General features: G+C 39.4%; 1 protein-coding gene across 1 annotated transcript in view; it reads right to left on the bottom strand.

Annotated features, from left to right (window-relative positions):
- LOC128384010 (inactive ubiquitin carboxyl-terminal hydrolase 53) overlaps nucleotides 1-24,797 on the bottom strand; it is a 32,069-nt gene that overhangs the window by 5,456 nt on the left and 1,816 nt on the right. Inside the window, exons 2-14 of the mRNA XM_053343592.1 lie at nucleotides 17,880-18,608; nucleotides 17,204-17,296; nucleotides 16,233-16,367; nucleotides 14,750-14,860; nucleotides 13,694-13,776; nucleotides 13,346-13,433; nucleotides 12,912-13,058; nucleotides 11,149-11,298; nucleotides 8,480-8,648; nucleotides 7,214-7,360; nucleotides 5,721-5,867; nucleotides 2,915-3,710; nucleotides 1,900-1,973 (exon numbers count right to left, since the gene is read on the bottom strand). Of these exons, the coding sequence (XP_053199567.1) occupies nucleotides 1,900-1,973; nucleotides 2,915-3,710; nucleotides 5,721-5,867; nucleotides 7,214-7,360; nucleotides 8,480-8,648; nucleotides 11,149-11,298; nucleotides 12,912-13,058; nucleotides 13,346-13,433; nucleotides 13,694-13,776; nucleotides 14,750-14,860; nucleotides 16,233-16,367; nucleotides 17,204-17,296; nucleotides 17,880-18,023 (2,284 nt within the window). The 5' untranslated portion in view covers nucleotides 18,024-18,608. The remainder of the gene's footprint in view (nucleotides 1-1,899; nucleotides 1,974-2,914; nucleotides 3,711-5,720; nucleotides 5,868-7,213; nucleotides 7,361-8,479; nucleotides 8,649-11,148; nucleotides 11,299-12,911; nucleotides 13,059-13,345; nucleotides 13,434-13,693; nucleotides 13,777-14,749; nucleotides 14,861-16,232; nucleotides 16,368-17,203; nucleotides 17,297-17,879; nucleotides 18,609-24,797) is intronic.

Genomic DNA, 24,797 nt, shown 5'->3' with positions numbered 1-24,797 from the left:
CAGGCTTCTCTGCAACTGCAGCTCACGCCAGACTACCACAGCTGAACTTAGGCCAAATTGACTTTGGACACATTTACTGCAGCTTGTCAATACAAATTGCAGACAGCAGGGCGTAAATATCCTATACTGATTTTAAAATAGCTACAATAGAAAATACCTCAAAAAGGTCCTATCAGAGACTTAGCCACATACATTTCCATTTTGACCGGTTTATCAATAAACAAGTCAGCATTTCAAGGCGCTTATTAAATTAGCCAACACTAACTCAACAGCAAAGATGGAGATTTAAAGTACTTTTAAGATTTTAAAAATGAAAGAGGAGGCATGTGAATGATCTTGGTTAAGTGTGATATACACTGTCATATCTCTTTAAAAGCACTAGGGGGCATATTACCTGAGTAAATGAATGCACAAATGATAATGATCTAATTTACACAAACCATTTCCAAATTAATATGTAAACAATGGAGGTTTGTGTAATCAATAATAAACACAGTTTTACCAAATTAAGACCAGGGCAAATTCCAATCAAAAGGCATATATTCAGCATTGAAAACATGACCATGCCTCAGACATGTTTGACTCTTTGACGGTGTGTGAAGACACTCACAGGCCACTATCAAGACCCTAAACACTACACGTTTCTGCTTCTGTTTGCCCAACTCACCACACTTATTTAAAAGCTGTTTGCAGCTCTGAATAAAACTCAGTTGCTGGAAACAGGATTTACAATTTTATCTTTGCTGTTTTTGATGCCTCCCTTTGAAGCTCTTTGGGACCTTGAAATGCTACAAAAAAAAAGCATTTCATTTGCCTCATTTTTGAATACCACCTTCTGAGAGGCCCAGTCATGGCATTTTGTGCCCGGCTGAGCACAGCTGGGTGGCCCCTACAAGCTCACTCATCTCCCCCTCTTATTCAGGATTAAGTCTGTGTCTTCCTGTTGAGAGAATTAGTAAGGCTTTTTTTTTCCTCCAAGATATTTGTGAAATTATAAGATTTTTTTTCTCAATAGTAAGAGTGAGCTAGATAAAAGCCTGTGAAGGGTGTCCCGTCAACAAACTCCCAGTGCTATTCAGGCCATCTATTCTCCTTGCATAGATTTGCTTTTTTATTTTTACAGATATATATTATTCCCCAAATATTTTACCCCCATTGATCCAAAAATTGTTGTGTTTACTGCTACATGAAAATATCATTCACTGCAGTTAAAAATTAATAAAATCCTCATGGTTCTTTTTTCACTATTTTGCATTTGTCCTTTTATTTAATGTGCAACTCGGGACAAGCAACATAATGCCTAACCAGGATTTTAAGTATTTCCTTCAGCCTTGAGTGAGCTTTGCTAGATTTTTAACAGCATAATACAGTTTCAAGATACAAAACCTGTTGTCTACTTGGTTTGATTTTTTTTTTCCTTTACGCTCATGTACATTCTTCTATGTGCTGCATGACATAAACTGTACTCAGGAAAAAAAGGTCAAGGCCAGTCAGTGTGGAACTGGAGCACACTTTTTTTCCCATACAGTATCCCTTCAATCAGACTGTGACCTTAACACAACTGATGGAACAATAAATCAAGGAAATTGCTGAGTACTATCTTAATGTTTCAGATCCTTACAGCAAACGGAAGTCTGCAGAGGAAATTTCTTTAATGTCAGGGCCAAGCTTGGTGAAAGACTTCAATTTGTGACTTATTAATCCTGGATCCAGTGGTTTCATGAAATAAAAGAGGTAAATAACTGGCTTAAAAACTATAAAAAGGTAACACGACAAATCTGAACAAGAGCATGGTTTTAATTCTAGCTTTGTCAGGAGTTTTTTTTTTTTTTTTTTTTTTTTACTACAAACAAAATAATTATTAAATAAGGCAGTACACAAGGGGAGAGAGTTACTTACCAGAGGAAAATGTAATGTACGAGTGCAATATGTCAGCCTTCAAATCATCACTTCTTCTCTGAGGGAGGTGATCCCTAAAATACAAAATAACTTTTAAGTATTATGTATGCTTTGTGGAACGCTACAAGATATTCCAATGCATGATCTTTTGCTCAACATGCACATTTTTCCTTTACTAAAAAGGGGGAAATAAACCCTGATGATCTCAGCCTAAATATATATTTTCATCATGAATGATTTACAGTGGTGTAATCTGACACTCATTTATGCAACATTATTTGCTTAAATGCAAAGACAGCACACATACAACTACCCCATAACTTTTAAAGTAAGCTTGTTTTGTTTCCTGCAGTAACCTTATTAAGTTGAATGCCTCTTCTAAGTGCTGTGCTCTATATCTGATCTAAACCGGTAAATAAACCTAAGCTGGTGGAAAAGGTACAAAAGATTACCAAACTATAATATCCAACTTTTCACATTCTCATTGACTTAAAGTCTGAACACAGTCACAGACCATCTTAACCATATGTTGAATTAATAATTAAGGAGCACTTTACCAATATACTGTCAAGTTATAGGATTGAATAATGCACTAGTAGTTGAGGAACTCAGCTATCTGCTCGCTCTCCCCTCTGTGTACACCAGTTGTCAGCTAGCTGGGATCATTATCTCCAAACAAGACCTGTACTACAAAGCCAACGAATGACAGCTAAGCATAATAAATAATAAATAAATAAAAGCTGGTGTATCTGCATCGTGCGCAGTTATGTTAAATGGGTCTGGCTATTCTTAGAACAGTTTGTTTGTAATGTTTAATTATTTAAAAATGGCAGCACTTTTGAGACTCAAATCCTTAAACGGGGAGGATACAGGATGACAAAGCATTATTCTGACACCGGCATCACACAGCAGAAATTCTTTAGAAAATGAAGTACTGGCAGAGCTATTTTTGTCAGACTTTGTGTACTGAGGTAACAAAATGTGAGGGAGTAATAGGCTGATTAAAACATTATACCTTGTCTGATGCAGCTCAGGTATTGGCCGCAGGTCCTTTGAAGAAAGGTTCTCTACCACAGGTGAGTCAAGATTTGCTGAGCCATTGCTTAGTCTGTCACTGCTTTCATATCCAGATTCAGTTCGCTGGATCTTCCAGTTGTCACTGCGGACTTTAAGAGTTGCTGTGCCCTTTGACCTGTCCTTGTCACTGTAGCCTCCCCGGCCATCTGAGTCCAGCGAGCTTCGGCTACCACCAGTTTCATGCCTCTGCTCGTCCTCATAAATGGTCATCAGGCTCTTGGGTTTGCGCTCTTCCCGACCTCCCCATGTAAAATCTCTGTCACGCTCTCGGTCACGGGAGGGCGACTGACTGTTGGGTCTTCTCCTGGGGCTGTGCTGCCTTCGCTCTTCACTTGAGGAATTGCTGCTACTGGGAGTAATGCCGCTTACAACACTGTCCACATTTAGTACCTCCCGCATGGGCTTCCATGGACGGCTGGACCTGCTGCGGCCGTTCCCTCCGCTTCCAGGACGCTCTCGAGAGTCTTGGCTGCTGTCAGTATCGTATCCATTGGAGAGCTGGTCTAGCCTCCGGCTGTGATGGCCGCTGCTGAAACTGGGCACAGTGGGTAACACCTGGACCCTCGAGTGAGAGCGAGGTGGCTCGTGGGAGGATCGATTGCCAAGGTGGGGGATTCGCTCATTCCGAGTGGGACCTTTTCCTTGGCTGCTGTACAGGCGACTCTCCAGGTGTTGTTTGAAGCCGTTCTCTGGAGGGGAGGCAGAGCGGGAGTAGATCCTGTCTTCACCTGGATCTGAGTTGAAATAAAATAAGTGTCATGAGACCTTGAACAAAACTCAACTTAAACTAAACTTAAAAAATAACAGTCAAAAGCCATTTCAATACTATACATTAATGCATTTATTTTTTAATCATCTTTTAAGAATGCAGTATGCAGCAAGAAACATAAGGCAATACAAAACAATTCAACAGTTTTTTTCCCTGTAAAATAATGTTCTTTTTTTTTAACACCCTTTCATCTGTTTGACATGTTTCTGCTGCTGCCCTTGATGCCAAAAACATTGCTCTGAATACCACTGCCAAGACCAAAGACTGACTTTCACTGACACCAAGACACAAAGCTGGGCGAAAGAACACAGCATGTTGTCAGAAAAGTGAGGGAAGAGCATGACGACATAGGGGTTACTGACATTTATGTCTGCGGATGACAGGAAGGTGTAAATTACAGCCAACAGGAGTTGATTTTCCTCTATGGCGTGCACACAAAGGGGAGCCTCATGTTCAGAAATCCATGTAGATACTGATAATAAAAAAATTTAGCACTTCGCTGTTGTGTGTTTCTCTGTGTACAAGTGACCCATCTGCACATGACTGTGTGCTACGGATGCGTGTCTGCTATTTCAAGGACACTTCTAGTCATAATAGCCACTTTCAAAAATATACAGCCAGACATCCTTCCTGGAAACTGGTTCACTCGTGTGCAGCAACACATGCACCCGCACTGAGAAAAACAGAGATTACTGAACAGCATCTGAAGTTCTTTTATTTCTAAATTCAATCAACAAGACTATAATTTTTTATTAAAACGTTGAAAAAGGACCTCCTTATTTAATTTATAAGGATAATTTATGAATCAGTGGCTATGTGCTTTATACTGGTGTCAACATCAAAATGAGATATGTGGTAACTTCATGTTGGAAGGTATAAAAAGTGAATTTAATACTACACAGACCTGTCATCCATTAGAAATAATCTCTCAAGAGATGGAGTCCCTGTTGCTTTGGATTTTGCTGACTGTGAGCCAGGCTTAAATCACTTCAAACACTCCTGTCCGCGTTTTTGCTCATATACTATATTATATATATAAATATATGATACCAGCGTGTTTTAAGGAGCTTCTGTTGCTGGCTCGGTATTGTCAACAGCACACAAGGCTGCACATCATTTTGGAAGAGAAATCAATACAGCCAGAGATAATTTAGATTTAGCCAAAGGGTTATCCCACAGTCCAATGTGAGCAGCAAAGTTGCTTAAGTGTTTATATTTTCCCAGAGACGACTTTTTAGTAAAGTGCTAGCCTGGGCATGAGCTGTGCTGCGGAAAATTTATACTACTTACATTAACTGTAGTGTCACCTCCAGCCCTGCCATTCATCACAGCAATGACACTAGCCTCCTTTAGCCTACTGCATTCAATCATAATGGGACGTGAGCTTGGTGCTAACACAGGCCTCTTCTGTTGACCAGGATTTGGGAGCATGTTACGATTGTGTTCCCTAATACTTTCACTGATACTTAACTGAAACCAATGATGCACAAGAAGGGCATTAAAGCAACCGCCCAATCATCCTACTGATTACAAAGCAAAACAACAACTCAATCTAAGAGGTACAGGAAGGAAGAGACATGGATTTAAAAAAATAGTGACACAAATTTAAAAAAAAAAAAAAAAAAAAAAAAAGAATTTGAAATTAAATTCACCCTGTAAATAAATTACACAGCATGTATCACTATTCGGTTTGACCTGCTTGGTTTATAGTGTGTGTGTTTGTTTTAAATGCTCATGTAAACAACAGAAAGGGGAACCAATGATCTGACTATGAGAGAGTGGGATGAAGCCAGGCTCCAACGGATGTCAGCACTTAATCCCCTTTCTGACACATTGCTCCCAAACCAAGGGTTACATAAGGGCTGGAGAAATGGAAAGGCTAGCCTTTTGTATCATAAACCCTGGCCATTCTTGTGTCTATGTGTATGTGCTAAATTGAATCTGTAGATCTACATGCTACATATCTGCAACCAACCTCTGTAGCGTGACTCCGGCCTCCGCTGACCGCTCCGATCAGGCTCTCTTCTGGATGGATGCATCCCCCGCACTTCTCCTGCTCTCTGGGCGACTTCTCTAGAAAGCTCCTTAATGCGACTCTTTGGATCAAAGGTGCCAATTTTCACTACAAAACCAAAGATATGTCAGGTATTACAATCATGCATTTAACACATTTTCCCCTGATGAGAGACAAAGGGCATATAGCCAGTGTGTAATTAATGCTGAATATCTTATTTTAGTCTCAGCTGAGCTTTCGCTGAATCAGGAGGGGATTTCAACCACTGCAGACACCGTTAAAAGTATTTTTATCCCAGTGTGCATATATATGACTATTGTCACTATTCATTTCCTTGTCACTGTTTTCCACCTTAGTCCCAACAACTCCCAGGCACTGAGTAGCTGCTGAGTGTGTAGATGCCACATATTTGTGCTGATGTATATGGCACATTTTCTGCTACGAGATAGAGCAGGCAGCGAGGTGGAAACATGGCAATGTAGAGGCTTCTCCGCCCCATCGCTGGCAGATATCAACTTTGAAATGCCGTGATTAGTCATAGCGCTGGAAAACATGATCATACTGTGGTTCTGTTAGCTGTCTGAGATTTCAACAGGAATCAGTGTGAAGAGAACATGATTCATGGTTCAAAAAACACCACGTGGTTTCTGAGACTATATTTTTGGGACTCACAACATGATAAACTAGAAATCAATAATGTGATACTTAACTTCTGAAATCTTTGAGCAACTGCTGACATTTTATTGTCTTGCAGTCTTCCCTGCCTGCATAACAGCTTAGGACACTAGCTTTCAAGTTTCTAGTTTTATGACAATCGACATATCAATTAATAAACTAATCATTGAAGCTGTAAATTCATTTGCAATTTCACCAATTTTGCGTCCTCTTACATCAGATTTCCTTGCCTTGTCTTTCCAGCAAGGCCATTAACTCATCTTAGAAAATCTCAATTTACACTCTTCTCCCAACTTGTACTTATGTGCAGAACTGGCAGCTCTTTGTGACCTCTCTCCTCAACATAGATCCCTAATCCCTTCTGTATTACTAACATGAACAGCTTTAGTTTTACAGCGAAGACATTTAATTATCTCTTCCTCCGGTTTCTACGCCAGATCCGTGTTTGTCACAACTCTGTAGACCAAAATATTTATAAACTAAAAGTCTTTCGATGCTAAATATCAAAAGCAACCACGCAATTTGACTCATCCCTGTTTTTTCATGTTTACTTCTTCTGCACTGCAGAACATTATATTTACACAAGTATAAATTACACATCTAAAATATGTTTGTTATCTTACACCCATACAGATTTTTTTTAAGTCCCAAAGTCTTGACTTTAATTTACTGCAATTTGTTCCTCAACATCTTGAGTTATGAATAGCTCTCCCTCTACTTTCGCTTTGTAATCTCAACATGCTCAGTCCTTCCATATTTCTTTTATTCCTGTCCCTTACCTGGCCCCCGTCCACCGCTGGTCTGACCACTTCCCCGGCTAAAGGTTGAAGGGGTCTTCTGTTTGAAAGAGTTTTGACTCAACAGAGCGTTCAGATTCTCCTTGGTGAGGTCCAGCTTCTTGGGAGCTGAAACTTGAGACTCAACGCCTGAGTATGAAGAAAGAGGAAACACAAAGATGTTAAATTCTTAATCAAGGGCCATTTTTTGCACAACTGTCTTTTTCCGGCAGACGCAGTATCAAAATTTAATGATATAACATGAATTCAACATCAACAAATACACAGACTGCACCTGAAACTAAGAAACATTTCAATTACAAAATCCACACAATGTTCTTCTTGGTTTTGGAGGATCATCCAGTTTGGTCCGGCGCCCTGTCAGCTCTGATGGGCAGTGAGCGGCTGCCACAGCTTGGACCTGGGGCACAGCCAGCATGGAGAGTTGGAGGAGGATCTTTAAAGGGGATAAAAACCTCCCCTACCAAACAAATCCAGGGATATATAATCCAAAACAGCATAGATGTTCAGCTGTTGTCATCAACACATTTTCATTACTGCCTGCAAAGGCAACTAATATAATCTGGGATTTCTTTGTTTGTTGTGTCTGTGGAATTTGATCTCTATTTTAAATCACCTCTAAATGAAGGATATTTTTATTTACAGTTAATTCAGTAGTCCCTCAGTACAAATCTCATGAAACCCACAGCACTCAAGAGTTTCATTTTCAAGTGAAAGTACCAGTCCAAAAACACCAGAAAAACATTTAACTCACTTAAAAGTCAAAACACTACTGGTACATTCATCCAGCAAAGAATGGCTAAACTCTTTTAACCAATCTTCTTTCACTCCCTCTTCATTCTGTATTTCTTCAACAAGAAGAACTGTAAATCTATTTCAATGCACAAAAAGACTTCCACAGCTTAAGTTCATATGAATGGGTTTTTTATAGTATGGCATAATGATCAACAGGTTACTTAGAGTAGCATTATGGTTAATAAATGCACTAATAACCAAGGTAAGTGCATCTCAAAGGACTAGATGCTGCAATTTATAGAAATGGACACAAATCTACCTTAATCTTACCTGATGTAATACCACGATACTGACAACAGAATCTGCTACAGCTGATGTCAATTATGATTAGGAGTTTTTAGGTTTCTTATTCCAGTCAAATTGACACATTCAAATCTGTTGCTAAATAAACACTTAATCAAGACTGATTTTGAAACTTTCAGTGATTTAGTATTACGTATGCTGGGGTACTACCTTGCACATCTCCATTGACAGGGGTCTTGTAGTAGAACTGGCTGCTGGTTTGTCGAGACACGTCTTCTGTGTTAATGGCACTACCATCGGGGTTGGAGTAAAAAAGGAGGAGAGGCTGGAAGTGACCTTTTATACATTTGGTGACCACATCTTTCCACCTGGAGCCAATCTGCAGCGAAAGACAAAAGGAAAAGGTGGTCAAAAACCAGAACACATACAGATTTGATCACATTATATACAGGAAAGATGTGCCAAGTATTTATGATAATAAACAGTGAAACCAAAAAGATTTACAGCATTCCTTTGTGTGACACAGTCTGCCATCTACATGCTTTCTTAGGGGATTAATTAAATTCCATGTTGGTATCAATCAATTTGAAGATAATAAAGAGGGTTTCAAATGAAGGATTTTCCTTGCAGGTCCTCACATATATGCAAATTAAGGGACGAGATCAATTCAATTTAGAAAAACAGACAGATTGTACACAACAAAATACTTTGTGACCCATCTGTTTTCAATCTTCAAAGTATATATTAAAAAAAAAGTTTTGTTGTATAACTGTCATCTGACAAAAAGCATTTTATCTGACATCAGAAATAAATACTATAAACTACACCCAGCCCTAGTGGCATCCCAAGCAAAACAAGTCCATCTTAATCTGTGAAAAATGCATTAAAGGGCTTTAATAAAAATCACTGACAACTTTAAAACAAAACCTCTCTTTGCATAGTCTAATTTGTGAGTGAATCTAACACACTGAGGCCAAATCACACAATCACATTAGCTAAGCTGTGTAAGGTACGTGTCTCGCCACAAAGGCACCACAAAGGCAGGCTGCGGGCTAACAGATGCTTATGTGCTCCTTAATTAAGCAAATGACGAGGGAAGAGAGGAGGAGAAGGTAGGAGAGAGGGAGAGATGGACAGAAAGATAAGGCAAAGAAGATCTGATGCAGAGCAAAACAAGGATAATGGAGGGATTGTAGCAAAGATGGATAAAAAATATGCACCACTATGAATAAAGCATGTTTAGCAATTTCTACTTCTGCAATGTATTAGCAAATTACACAAAAAGTCTATAGCCACTGCAGTAGTCCCATGAAGCTGTAGTGCTCATTACGCATCAGAAAACAAAACTGTTGGATGGATGAAAATTAAAGAGACAATTGCTATTTTTAGATCCTTACCGCTACTGAGGCACAATATTCATTATCTGAGTGAGCAATTTTGGCCACACTGGACTTTTCCCACACCAGCATTATTATTCAGAATTCCCTAATTTGCCCTCTTCTAAGTAGAGTTGCATATATTCACAGTTTACAATTCAATACATTTAACTACTGAAGCCTCACTGTTACCATCAATACCTGCCATTTACTATTGGTGCAGCAATTTAGAGCGACATATTCTAAATAGTATAATGTGCCTAGTTATATCTTCCATTACAAGAAAATAATGGACAACTCCCAGGCAATCAGAACTCTCACTGGCCATGATATCAGTAAAAGCTATTCACAAATATGATTTAAAAAAACCCTTTTCAAATAACTGTGTTTTGTAGTCAACAGTAAAGAAATCTCTTTTGTGCTCTGAAAGGCAGCCATGAGGGCACACTGCTGTAGTCATTTAGCGGCTGGGACTTGGGGAGTCACAGAAATGCTGGCAAATTTCGATCCAGGTATGGACTTGGCAGGCGCTGAGTGCTGAAGCTCCTCCATCTCAGTCAGGGGGGGCTGCACACACAGCACAAGCTGCTGATGGATTGACACGGAGCCAGCCAGCCGCTGCACCACAGTCCCCGAGAAAATTGCGAGGATGTGAGACAAAAGGAATGCTCACATGTGCACAACACAGAAATAACTCCAATATACAGAGGGAAAAAAGGGGGGAAAATGGATGAAAGGCTTCAGCGGCTATGTACTGTCACACACACACACACACACAACCACTAACCTGTAAAAACAGAAAGACAGAAACACAGACAAACCTTCTTTATCTCACACACACACACATAGACAGTACATACACATACACCTCTCAACTCAGCGTTCTCACTGACCCTTCAACTTTAACCAGTGAAGGGATCCGTGAAAAAAGATCTTTACTTGTTAAGCTTCACTTCACTACTGCAGTAGTTTGCAATGACAGTTGGGGAATTGCAGTAGAAATAAGTGGGTGGGGGTGGAGGGTTGGAGGGGTTAGCTGACTCTTCAGCACCATAAAGGCTCATCAACCCGGAGGCTCATGAAGGGCAATCGATGTGGTCCTTATTGGGCGATAAAGAGACTTTGTGGTGGAGATAAAAGACTGAACATTGCTACTTTCTGCTGCTGCTTGTAAAACAGCAACAGACTACATTTTTCTTTATCAGTTAGTCTGTCAATTATTTTTACAACTACTTAGTTATTTGTTTAGTCTGTAAAATGTCAGAAGATACTGAAACATCCATCACAATTTCCCTAAGCTGGAGGTTTTTCATCATCTTCAAAAACAGTACAAAGTCCAAAATGATGATCAAACCAGATGAATGATAGAAAAGCAGCAAATCTTAATACTTGAGAAGCTAAAAACCTGTCAATGATTGTAAATTTTCCTTGATAAATGCTTAATTAATTGATTATATAATTTTCTGTCGATCAACTTAATTAATCGATGCACAGTTTCCTTACCTCTTTCACTGTGGCGTCATCGAAGAAGACCCATTTGGAGGACTTGGTGTGGAATGCGAAGGCACAGTAGTGACGGCTGGAGTAGCAGATCATCGCCACAAGCAGCAGCTCTCCCTTTTTGGCATGCTCGTCTGTCACCCTGTAGAAGAGCTGTGTCCACACACACACACACACAAATGTACATAAATACATACACCAATCACTCATAGGCATCAGTGCTACAGTAAGTGAGTGATGCTGATGGGTAGCAGAATCAGTTACTCCATCTGTTTATGGATTAAAGTCTGAGGGAATGAACTAGCATTGATTTGACAATCAGTGTAAATAAGGCCTGGTTTAAATCAGCTACACTTGATAGCTTCACTAGCTACAGTTCTACACGCCATTCTTATGGAGGGCCTAAATATTGATAAGCAGTAGTATATTTTAATTTAATTTCCTTTATAAATATTATAAAAATATCAACAAGAAAGAAAGAAAAGCACATGAAGGCTACAGCATTAAGCAGACATGAAAAGAAAGTAGTTTTGTAACTTTCACTCCTTTCTTTCTCCTATTTTTCCTGTACAGCCAGTTCTCTGTCTGCCTCACACTCTCTCAAACAATAGATTTCAAAGCAAACGATGGGGGTGGAGGGCTCCCTTAACACCCAATAAAGTCACATGAAACTCTCCCTAATGAATCAAGGCCTTTGTGGCGCGGTAGTGTGGGGGAAGAGGGGGAACGAAAGAGAGGTAGAGATAGAGAGGGGGGGTCCAACAAATTCTTCTGATGGTACGCTTTGGAAACGCAAAAGAGAGAGCTGTCAAATAAATGGTTTGAATACTTCAATAAAGGAGTTATGTAATGTGGAGTGTATGAGCCTGCCCTGATTTGAACTCAACTGATTGATTTTTTTTTTTTTGCTTGTGAACTTCACCCAACACAGTGGGCTTATGTGAACAGACTACTGGGGAATATTTGTCATTTGCATTTTTTTTTTTTACATATGAACAGACAACCTATATATAAATACATACATATATATACACACACACACACACACACACACACACACTCATACAAATATGAGAAGTTGTGATTTGTGGAGAAAAAAGGAGCAACACTGTCCCACATTTGTGCATATTGTGGAAAAATAAACACTACAACAAAAGCAGTCATGAACACATGTTTTTCCCCCCCGAGCTCACTGACATCTATTAAGCCCACATTCCCTCAGACAGTCATGTACATACACACACACACACACACACACACACGCTAAGGCACACAAAGATGAGGGGAGGGGTTTCTGACAAGCTGACCAAGGCCAGCAGGGGCTTTTTGATCAGTGGCGCACAGGCCAACTGGGCATTGGGCGTTGACTGGTTATGCAACGGCCCCGACTTACAGAGAAATAAATCCCCACTTTATTTCCCACATATGTCCGTTTGTACAAAAATAAACTGACCCTAAAAACACAGTGAGAAGAAATAGCAGCTGTGTGAAGTAATTGTGTGAATGAACAGATTTTACAAATTTAGAGACGAACTGAATCCGATCTGAAAGGTTGTGTTTCAATATACTGAGTTTACTTCATGTGAGAAGTTGGATTTAATGTTCTGGCTGTATGGATTGTTGAATATAACATTTCTTAAAACCTAAATTCTTAATCAAAGTATTTTATGTAGGCCAGCGTGAAAAACAACAATATCTTATTAGAAAGTCACATAGAGGTCACAAAATCAGGAAAGTGTGCATAAATTCATTAAATTAACCCTTACTGCAGACAGACTGAGATGAGGCCCCAGAGAGCGGATAACTTCCTCTGTGAGGTCTGACTGGTCAGAATCCCAGACGAAGCCTATGGTAACAATCTCTGGGGAGTTCATGAGGACCCGTCTGATCCTAATCCTCTGACCACAGTTGCTCTGAAAAAGAAAGAAAGAAAAACTGCATTACCAAAAAGCAACATCCGATCACCACGTAGTTTCCCACACTTGGAGAGTCAGTACAAGTTTATGTCTAAAACAAAATATTTGTCACTCCAAAACAAACTTTATTTAACTTATGGTGTACACAAATGGCTAAACTGCTGATGAAAGGTATTTGCAGGACACTGGAGAACATGTGGCAACACATATTGCTCTTTCAGGGAACATGAAAATGTTTTTTCTTAAAGCCTTTAGTGTTGTAAGACTTTGAAAAGGCCACTAACCGGACAGTTACGAAGGTCCCCGATTGTACATGCAGCTTGTAACAGTTCCCCAAATGACTCCTCTCTGCGCTGAAGCTGAATCTGTTCACTGAAAAAGAAGAGACACACTGTCAGCTGAGGCACTGTCACAAACACTCAAGGAAGAGGAAGTGAGACAGACAAATAAAAACTAAACATGTGGAGAGTTTTTTTTTTTTTTTTTAAAAACAGCATATGCGAAATGTCAGGTAAAAAATGGAAGTTAACAGCCTCGGGAAAAATGTGCAGAGGGATACATGAGAAGCAAAAACCGAGTGGGACAGATGACAATAGGGAGGCGAAAGAAGTTTGATATTGCCTGTGCCTTACCAGAGTGCGGTGGTGGAGACATAATGCACTAGCTCTGTAAACGGCAGTGGGTCGGAGGATGCCCCGCAGCTACGGCACACAGACTGCAGAGAGGATAGAGTCAAGAGACCAAGAAGAAGACAAACACAAAAAGAGTCACTAATAATGATACAAAAAGGTGTGATTTCAGCATTCATAGCTATTGCCAAGCACTAATTATCAAGTCAGCACTGTCACAGTTGCTTTATTTAAACTTTGACTAGGACATGCTTGTCTTTCTGCTTTTCTTGTAGTCAATTATAAATTGTGAGCTCTGTAATATCCTTTTTTGTTACCATCTCAAATCACTGACATTACAAGGCATCCACTTTAATTTCTGAAGGTATAATCTGCCCCTGACCAAAGCAATCCTCATTAAAGGCCTTGATAATATATTTGTTGGATTGGGTGCCGTGAAGTCGAGGTGGAACAAAATCCACTGACGGTGCCCCCGAGGGATTTAGTCCAAAGGGGTATTACCTGTTTGATTCAGAGAGAGAACTGGTTTGGGACAGGGACAGAATCAGTGATGGCCATCACAGCCACAGGTAAGGGTGGTGTGTTATGCTGGAATTTATATGTACACCGTTTGTGATTTATCTGGTGGTGGTGGTGGTGGTGGTGCTGCTGCTGCTGCTGCACTAAGGAATGTGAGCAGTAACACCCTACTTATCCCACTGGGCCGACCCAGTACCAAAACATGACGTATTGGATTTCTACTGTCTCAGACAGTGATTCATGTTCTTGTGTGTGTTGGTTTGTGTGTGTGTGTGTGTACATATTGCTTAATCCTAACATTGGCTGGCAAGGGTGTGTTCAGTTCCACACTGTATGAACTAAAACATATACAGCGGAAAAACAAACCATTATAATATGATCAACACCTCTTTCACAGACAAGAAAAAAGTAATCCTTGTGAATTAGTATACACTCAACATAAACCACATTTTCACAGATCAGTAGAGCAGCAGAAAAAACAACAAAGCTCTAAGTAAATATAACATAACCCTATTTAATACTTTCTAAGCTTGTACTGACCTGCTCATAAAGTGACATAGCAAACTTCTGATGTGTGATGCAGGACTTGGAAGTGCAGGCATCGGTCTCCTCAGGCACAATGTGCAAGTGAATCTTCTCCAGTATGTTCTCCTGTGACAGAATGTGACATCCATTAGGTATGGGACCAAAAAAATGTCCCCGCTCTCTAGTAGGAAAGCCACCTCTTTACAAGTGCCACAGGGTTTTTTTTTTTCTGTTTTTTTTTAGTTGCAGGTATTTCCAGGAACAACAGCACAGTGCAACAGGACCCACTGTTACATTCAAGGAATTCAATTTTACAAGTAGTTTCATAAACATGACAATTTGAGGAACATATTTAAAAGTTACACTCCAACAAGTTATACTCCAGTTTAGCCACCCAATCCCCCCCTTCTCCCGTTTCTATGGAGAGCTAGTGGATTTATAAAATATTAAAGCTGCAATGTAGCCCTGCAAAGGTTACAGGCACAACTTCACAGCCTATTAATCTGACACTGGCTAACTCCTCACATAAATTCTCTGCTGGCATGCTGCTGCCTGTGCAGTTCAAGACCAAACCAAGACCACGAATGCTCAAGACCAAAGATCTGTGTGAGATTAAGAATTAAGATTGTCTATAAAAGATATACATTTTGGCACAAAAGCTTCAGTTGTGGATGGAAAAAGTGACTTCAGAGTACATTTTTGTGTTAAAAAGTTGTTTGTTCTCTGCGTTAAATTCAAAAGGCAAAAGATGTAACATTATGCAGTAGTAATTATAATTATCATCAATTAATTCTTGTCAGTTCTGCTTGTCCAGAGTAATTTTATTCTCTCGTTTGTTTATCCATTGCTGCATCAATGGACTTCCTAAGTGAATGAAGGATAAAATCTAAAAAATATCTCTGGGTTTTCTGGGTGTACTCTCATTAAACAGAAGGGATAAAAATCAGGAGAAGAAAATAAACGTTTTGAGCCTGATGGACAAAAAAGAAAAACATGAAGGGTAAAAAGTGCTGCGGGATCTAGTTTGTATTGGATCGTTGCAGTCATAATAAAACTGGAACAAAAGTAAAAAAACAAAACCATGAAAATTATACTGCAGTTAGAGAAAAACAACTTCTGGCCAAACAATACCTTGTTGTGCCAAAAAGAGCAGGGGAAAAAAAAAAACTGGAACTGATATATAAAAATGATGAAGGACACATGGAATTGACTTTTAAAAGAGCAAAAAAAAAAAAATTATGCAACATAATATGATAGCATAAAACAGAGAGGTTCAAACACAACCCTGGCGCTTATATAACCTGTCATGATGATATTTAGCAGCAATGTGGCAGGGGTTGATGGGAGAGGAAGGGAGGGACAGAAGCTCTTTCAGTGACCTCGCCAAACAGTTTGTTGCAGTGCATTACCCAAACTGTGTGGCAGGGTAACACATAAACATACACACATCCCTCTCTGTACACTCCCTCAGGGCAGCCTGGTTGCCACAGGAACTTACAAAGCACTCTGCGGCATCATCCATGAAGCCCAGCTGGAAGCGCTGCTCGTCCTTAAAGGTCTCTGCCAAGGCGTGACGCAGGTTGTCAGAGGGCAGCGCGCGCTCCCGACTGTGCTGGAACTGTGAGAAAATGCCCTGAAGAGGAGAAGAAGAACTTGTTTGTACATGCACTATGGGACATTTTGTTTATCAAATGAATTTGTGCACCACCACCACCCCCCTCCCCTCCCCCCCTTCACTCAATACACAAGCCAAATCCAAATGTCTGGACTTCACCGAACTTGCAGATTTGTGGACTTGGCCGGCTTGGTTCCCGGGAAGACTGTGAATGCTGAGGGCTGTCAAAAACCTGCAATTCATCAAGCCCACAAGGGCCCTCAAGTGGACTTTCTGCAGACTTCCAGAGAATCCTCTTAGGGTGGATGATAACAATAATAATACTAATACTAATACTAATAATAGTAATAATAATGATGATAATAAGCAGTGTAACAGTGTAAAATATTTGGCTGTGATGTGGTGAGGTACAATAACAGAATAATAAGTCCATAGGCTTTATAACACAGGTTTGTTTGTTATAATCCGCTTGTGTCGATGGGCAGAGGTTGTTTTTGTTCATCTACAATGTGAAGGTCCACAGCTGAGGATTTAATGTGAATGAAATATTAGCAGTGTTTAGCAGTTTATGTAAAGGGAAAAGCTCCCTCAGTATTTTCAATAGAGTTACTGAGAATAAAGCAACAGAGCTGTTTAGAAAAAACATAAGTTACAGGGTCAAGATCTTCAGTCCAGTCTCAGAGAGCATTTTTATCACTGTGCTTCCCAGAGCCATTTCAGACTTGACATGGCTACGGTGAACACCTCACAGTGCATTCAACTGTCTGCTAGTCCAGAAGGTGGACATGTGGATTCAGCCACAAGTTAGTTATGTGACCCAGTAAGCTCCAACACCAACAGTGACAAACACTTACCTTTAATGCACAAAAGATGCATGACTCTCCCAGACAGAAGTGTCCAGGTAGCTGCCTCAAGCTGCGTCTGAAGATGTCCAGCTGCCATAGTACCTATAAAAAGGGACAGAAGATGATGTCATCAGGACTCTTTACAAGAAAACTCAACATCCCTGAGTTTTTTATTACGTATGGCATTTAAGACAAAGTCTCCAAGGACATTCAGACGAGGACTGTGCGAGAGGAACAACTGCCTTTGTGCAGAAAAAAAGGCCGAAGGTTATGATCATCCTCAACCAGCTCATCAGTTGTCTCGCCCTCTGAGTCACGGCCTCAAAGAATGACCTCACTGTGTGCTGACTGGAATAACAGACTAACTCACCAGCAAGTACCCCACTAGTCAAAAGCAACCTTCAAGTGCATTCATAAATTGCTGGGAAGCTCTGTTGAATTTAGACAGTGACTAAGCTTTGAAATTTCTAAATAAATAATGGTCATATATTAATAGGGTGGAACATGGTGTACAGCTCCTGGAGGAAGAAAGCCACAAGTGGACTGAATTACATGAAACAAGCGGTGGCCACACCTTAGAATACAATGCTGCATCTCATGTCTGGCTATGTATTGTGGATCACTTTGTCACCCTCCCCCCAAAAAAAAAATCAGACCAACAAAAAATAAAAAAGGACAGGCCTACCTGCACAGCACTGTTGAGGAAGCAGCTGTTTTGGCCCGGCTCGTTCAGTAGTCCTTTGGTGGGGGCCAAAGACAGCATGCTCCCCGGCTGGTACGATTTCCCCAGATTGCCCCCCGGCTTCCTGAAGAACTTGACCCATGCCATTGGATAGTGGGGTCTGCCTTTTGACAGGTGGGATAGTCAGGCGGCAGGGTGGGGTCGGTTGGTGCTGTGATTAGATCCCTCTGCCCCTGAAGGAGTGACTTCCCAACAGTCTGGGGGCTAAGTTATTCCACAAGCTTCAGCAACTGACCTGCTACACATGGGCTCCTAGTCCATGTCTGCAGCGCATATAGAAGATCTTTTTTTTTTTTTACCTTGTCTGCGAGTTAGTAGTCTTTCCCAAAAAAATAAAAAATAAAATAAAATAAAATAAAATAAAGCTTGTCACAAACAAAAAAGAATTACAATCCAAGTCTTCGTATTGAAAAGCCTTTGATGATCACTGGTCTGATACTTGCGATGAGGTGCATTCTAACCACAGACAAATCAGTCATCCTGTAGTCTTCTGCACCCAAAGCTTCACAACAGCTGCAGTACTGACTGTGGACCCCCTGTCAGCAAATTTTGCCACATGGTCATGATGCTGTTGAGGATATTCAGCTGCAGTAAACTGACCCCTTCCGAGGTTCATCCATCATCAGGTTTTATCCAGGCATCATTTAGTAATGCGCAGCAAAGGTGGCTGAGCTGTGTTAGAGAAAGAACAATCAATTAGATTTTGACATTATGATGACATCTGAGCCCATTTTATTATGCATTACTGTTTTCTAGTGCTCTTTTCACTGGACGCAATTGTGGCAGTAGTTTTACAGAATAATAAAGTGACTCTTCAACAACAGGGAAGTGAACTGTACATGTGATATGATCTACTTTTCCCTGCCCAATTCTGGCTTATGTCAAACTGGACTTGAAAACAAAGCTTGCACATTAACTTTCACCCTTTGCACTGAAGGCGGCATCACACTACAGTTGACCCCACCTAGAGTTGTAGATTAACTTTCAGACAATGTATTTCCATTTCCTCAACAGTATTGATCAAAACTTTGGTAACATTTTAAAAAAGTATAACATTGAACTAAAGCAAACTTTGCATTATAATATTACTTCATTGACCTCATGAGTCTTTCATTCATCTGTACATGAGATGTGCCGCACTTAGAATACTGTAAAAATGTCTTATGTGCAGTTTGATGGTATTTAGCTCCAATCACTCATTTTGCTGAGGAGGAGCTCAACTTTCAACATGAAGTGCTGCTGTCACTACTGTCAGGTCTTTTCCAGCTCTAAGTTTTCTGCACCTCTTGATATTTATAACATTAACTGGCCAGCAGTTGAAAATAAAAAAAAGTCTTCATTTTACAATCTTATGAAACTAACCAGGAAATAGTTGCCATTTTTATTTGATCACTGACAAATTAGTAACCATAATTTGCCATTGATTAATCTTCTGTTGGTCGACTAACTGACCCACACATTTAATATGCAGTTATGTCGTACAATAACATTGCAAAAGTTTACACTGCCCGTGTTATCATGTGCTGAGAGGATTCCAGTTCCTCTCAAGTTTCTTTCCTATCCCATTTAGTCAGCTTGCTTGGCATTGTCATTCTTTTATAAACTCAACTACAAAAGAACACTTGCCTGACCTATTTTTAACATCAGAGGAGCAGTATCGGTCATTATGACACATAACTCAAGATGCTGTTCAATTTATGAAACGTGCAGTCCGTGCTGCTCCGTTGGCAGAGTGGTGGAAAAAAAGAAAAAGAAAAAGAAAAACAAATTCGGGAGACGTTGTGAATTGTGCACCTGAGAAAGCAACCCTGACACACACACAGACTTTGAGAGGTTTGATAGATGAATATGTTTGTGCTGAGTGAGGCAATGAAAGCTGCGTCTAGGTTATTCCATTATTGAATGCCCCAAGAGCTACACAAAGTCAGAGCCTGTAAGTTTTAATGTGTATATTGTGAATTTTATAGGATATTCTTTTACGCCATTCAACAATATGATGATACATTTATGGAAAATAATGATGACAAAGCAACAAAAATACAAAGAAGCAACAATGAGCAACTGTTCCTTGTGTGATATGTGGTGATTCATCCTCTTTTGGGCCCTCACTCCTAAAAAATAACCTCAAACAATGAACTTCAAACCTTTTGTTATTCATAGTGAGGACAAAAAAAAGAAACTCTCCCCTACTTTGCACAAACAATGAAACTTCCTTCTAGTGACAGTATCCAGAACACACAAGGTTTCAGCCAAAAACCAGTTGGACAACACTGCCATCCTGGTATTTCAGGAGTTGTCAGTGGATGATGATGATGATGTTGCACCATAGTAACTGAACAGCAGGTTAAAAAAAGGTGGAAGATTAGAAATTTACACGTAGCATTTATAGTCATCTTCCCATGATTCGACTAAACATGCTAACATCTCTGCCTCTGTACTTTGCAACTGGGCTCCATAGCAACAGCATTCCAATGCAATCACTTAAGCTCAGAGTTACTTAAGAGCTGCTGTTTTCGGATTAGTTTCACGGCTGGAGGGACAAGTGGAAAACTGTACAGTCCTCCTGTGCTGCCCACTTTTAATTAATGACATCACATGCCTTGACATGTTGCTAACATGTGTATGTCTCATCATACGCCGTCTCCAGGCACACACACAAACGCATATGATGAAATATGACGAAAACCCAAATCACATCGTCTCACAGTTTTTTTGATAAGGACAAATTAATTACAAGTGAAAGACCTGAACACATTTCCTTAAGCTATTACTCTTATAAATCTAATAGCACAATTATTATTATTAGCTTTTATTCTTATTGCTGCAAGGTGTCATCACTTTGACACCAAATTAAACAATGACCCACATTCCAATTCATTTATTCCTACGATTAAAAAGGGGTATTTGGTGCTATTTTTAAAGCTATCACAAAAACATCTCTGTGCAGCATCTCTTCCTAACTAATTTAGCAGCATGAAAAAAACAAACAAACAATACCACACATCCACATGTCCACATTACTCAACGTCACTACGATGACATTTTGTATTGTGACATTGCTGACAACAGCAGGAGTAAATATGGCCCTGGCTTTCCAGTCCTGGAGATTTTATTGCATTATGGTAGTCCACTTGAGTAACTGCCAACCTCACTCATGTTAAAATATGTCTCGGCCGCACTGAAATTGGCACTTGATGACTAATTCAATATCATTTTAAAAGATGATTCACAGCGCAGAGCAAAAGAGCGTGTTTCTTTTTAACAAAGGCAAATAATACCCCTTGTACTTAATAACAAACACTACTTTCACTCTTTTCTTTTGTGGAATGTTAAAGCCGAATTATTTTTTGAAAGAAAGCATTTTAAGGCTTATTGCATTAAGCGAGACACCTTTTGTCTGACAACACGAGCACGTGAGGACAGTTTTAGACGTGGACCGGTTGAGTTACAATGCACAGAGATTAAAGTGCCACATACTGTACGTGACCTGCGAGCGTGATACAGATGAGAGAGATGAGTTGGGAGAGAATGATTCATGACACGTTAGCTCACAAGTGGCTCTGCTAACAAGAACATTCTTACTGGATTTCATATGCTGCCGTTTCATGGTTTTATAATCTCAAAAACTGAAAACAGATCCCTCCGAATCAATTTCAAGTGACTGCAGCTACGTGAAGTATCTGCTTCCTTGTTTATAAATTTAGGTGGAGAAAATGAGTCAACTGGCTGGTCACAATTCTGTCCAGAGGCCAGGTTTACATCATTACCTAATGGAGGCCAAGTTGTTTACACCCTTCCGTTTCAAATCTTAGTGCTGAATAACACCCGTCTAGTTCAGGTTGATTACATTTTCGTCTAGTCGACCCTTACCAGTTTCTTCATATTCAAGTTCCTTTCCCTCCAAAACCATCTGGCTACATGTAAAATAAAATAAAAGAATTGGCTGATGTTGATAAGATAAGCCCTGTCTCACAAAGCAAGTATCTTAGGTTTCTAACACTACCACATCCAACATTGACAGATCAAGAGCCTTCTATTTAATATGAAACCATTGATCCCAACTGGGAAATTAGGTCACCAGAGTAGCAAAAAGTAACAAGCAGTGAGACAAAATATACAACATCTAAGCACACCATCACAATATAAAAAGCAGTACTAGGAATGGCACTAAAAGCTATAGTATTATCAACTGTGTATAAATATTATATTATATTATATTATTATTTTAATTTGCAGCTGACATTTGACATATTATGTAAGTGCGTGAAAAGTACTGGAATTATTATAATGAATATAACATCTAACTATTAGGAGGAGCATTATTACTGCTGTGGAATAAATTAGGTTTTCAGTTTGTGGATATTCATTATATCATTATAGTTATTATATAGTCTCTAGAACTTACATTATTGTTACATTTATTTGTATCATATATATTTAAATCGATGAGGTGCTTCATCTGTAAAATGTCAGAAAAAGCCTTAAATATCTTGTCTCAACCAACAGTCTTCAACTCAAACACAGACACAGAAGACTAAAGACATTTGGAAATATTCACATTCACATTTTTTTATGTTCGTAAAAATTGACTCAAATGATTAACCGATTATTAAAACAGTCTAAAATCAATGTTATAGTTTTATAGTCAACTAAGCGATTCACGGACTAATGGTTGCAGCTCTAATTGAGTCTATGAAACTTTTCACTAAGTCATCTCACGTTCTTCAGAGCTACAGTGATGCATTAATGCTGTAACAGGCTGCACTGAACCAAAAGGAATAACAGAAAATAATTAATATTCTATTGTGTATTTTATTAATGAGTGTTGCTACTAAAACTGACTGCAATTTGTTAACAGCTCTGTTTTGTGACCAGAGAGGGACACAGTTTGTACAGCAAATGTTTACTATATTATCATTTTACAAGCCTTTTTTTTCTTTACAGCACATTGGTGAGAAGGCATTTATTTAACTTTAACTTTAAAAGTATGAACTAAAATAATACTGCTTGCAGGTTTGGTCTGTGGCATTATTTACCACAGCAGTGTTACTCCCAACACCCAACATACACAGAGTGCTGAAAATCCCACATGTACATAACTGAATAATAACATAATTGCCAACTTAAAAACAGCTCAACGTTGATGCTAGATTTAAAGAGGCAGAATAAGAATTATAACATTCTTCTTATTGTAATCATTTACAGGCCCAAATATGTCGGTCTGGCCAAAAATGTAAATCTAAGAGGAAGCCAAACAAAAGTCGTAATTTTACTTTTTCTCTCAGGCACTCCAGTACAGGAAGTCCACTCTTCCTTTATAAACAAAGGCTTGCTCCGAGTTGTCAAGCAAACGTCCAACGTTGACTCTTTTTCTCTTGCCATGGGGGAAATGCTCAAGCTAGCACCGAGGAGCAATCAGCCAAAGAGTGTGTTGTGCATCAGCAAGTCTGACAGGCCGACGGGACCGGTACAATGTGGAAGTCTACAGTGTGAAGGCATGGGGGGAGTCCCATGCTATAATTTATCTATTAGCGATCTGCTGATGGATGGCCTCATTAAGAATGATTCAATTGATCCCCTGTATATACCAGGAGCCTCTGATGAATCAATCTGTGGGAAATTGAGTCACACTAATTCAATATCTATAAGACGTGTGAACAGCAACACATTATGGGAAAAGCACAAAGGCAGAAAAAGCATTCCAGATATATAAAGAGGCTTTTGTTGGAGCAATTTAGCTTGCAGGTTCATTCGCCAATACTCATTATACAGCACTGCAGGGGAGATGAAACATAGTCTCTCCATCATACTCTGTTTGAACACATACATTTGTCACGCTCCATACATAGCCTATAAATTCTTTCTTAATCCACTTTTTCCTTGATAAAACCCAACTTGCCACAACTTTCAGTCTCTCCAGAACCTCTCTTTTTTCCCCCCTCTCAATACATCTTTCTATCACCTGCATGACAGCTCAGAGTGTTCCCTCATGTTACTCCTCAGCTCTGACTCAAGAGTGATAAATGGCTTTAGGGATAACACAGAACAGCAACTCCTTCTCCCATCGGTGACAAAGTATTGTGCTTATTTATCTCCTCTATTTTTAGTCGAATTTAACCATTAAAACTTTCTGTGAGACGAGAAACAAAAGAACTTGGGGCACTATATTGAGTGTGTCCACCTTTTTTAGGGCTTACACTGAAGTAGCCCACACAAATGCACTATTTTTGATGTACTGTATAATATGCACCAATTGCTGGCTGACAACATAATCAGATGGTGTTAAAATTAAACCAGACTGTTGCTAAAGTAACAATGAAACACTCAGGGTTTTAAGATACAGACTTAAATACAAAACACAATCCATGACAAACCACTTCTTTTATATGTGTGATTCATTAGCTACATGCTTGTCTGTAATTTCCTGGGTGGTGTTGTGCTCAAATTTGGGAAATAGCTAAAGATATCGACATGAATGCAACTCCTAACAGACTCCTATACGTGTCTGTTATAAATTGTCATTTCAAGTCCTGCACCTGTCTAAATTTGACCACACTTTATCTGTCATTCACTGAGACATATTTCACATCAAGAGTTAAGCCTGGAATAAAAAAAAAGGCTCTATTTTGAGTTAAGTCATGTAAACTTCTCAGAAGTGTGACTCATAAAGTAAATGTAGGGATGAAGTCAGAAATGACTCCCACTCAGACTTGTACTTGCACTTCATTGTTGGTATTTGCATATATTCTTAAGTGTCTGACATTAGAATATAATTATGTTCTTGCACTAGATTCAATACTGTGTTCTGTGCCTTGGCTTTTAAATATTTTTCTGTTAGACTGTTAGTTTTAATGTAGATTT

The sequence above is a fragment of the Scomber japonicus genome, chromosome 22 (assembly GCF_027409825.1).
Source record: "Scomber japonicus isolate fScoJap1 chromosome 22, fScoJap1.pri, whole genome shotgun sequence".
Lineage (NCBI taxonomy): Eukaryota > Metazoa > Chordata > Actinopteri > Scombriformes > Scombridae > Scomber > Scomber japonicus.
The sequence above is the reverse complement of the archived record's forward strand: the minus strand, read 5'-3'. Positions and strand labels throughout refer to the sequence as shown.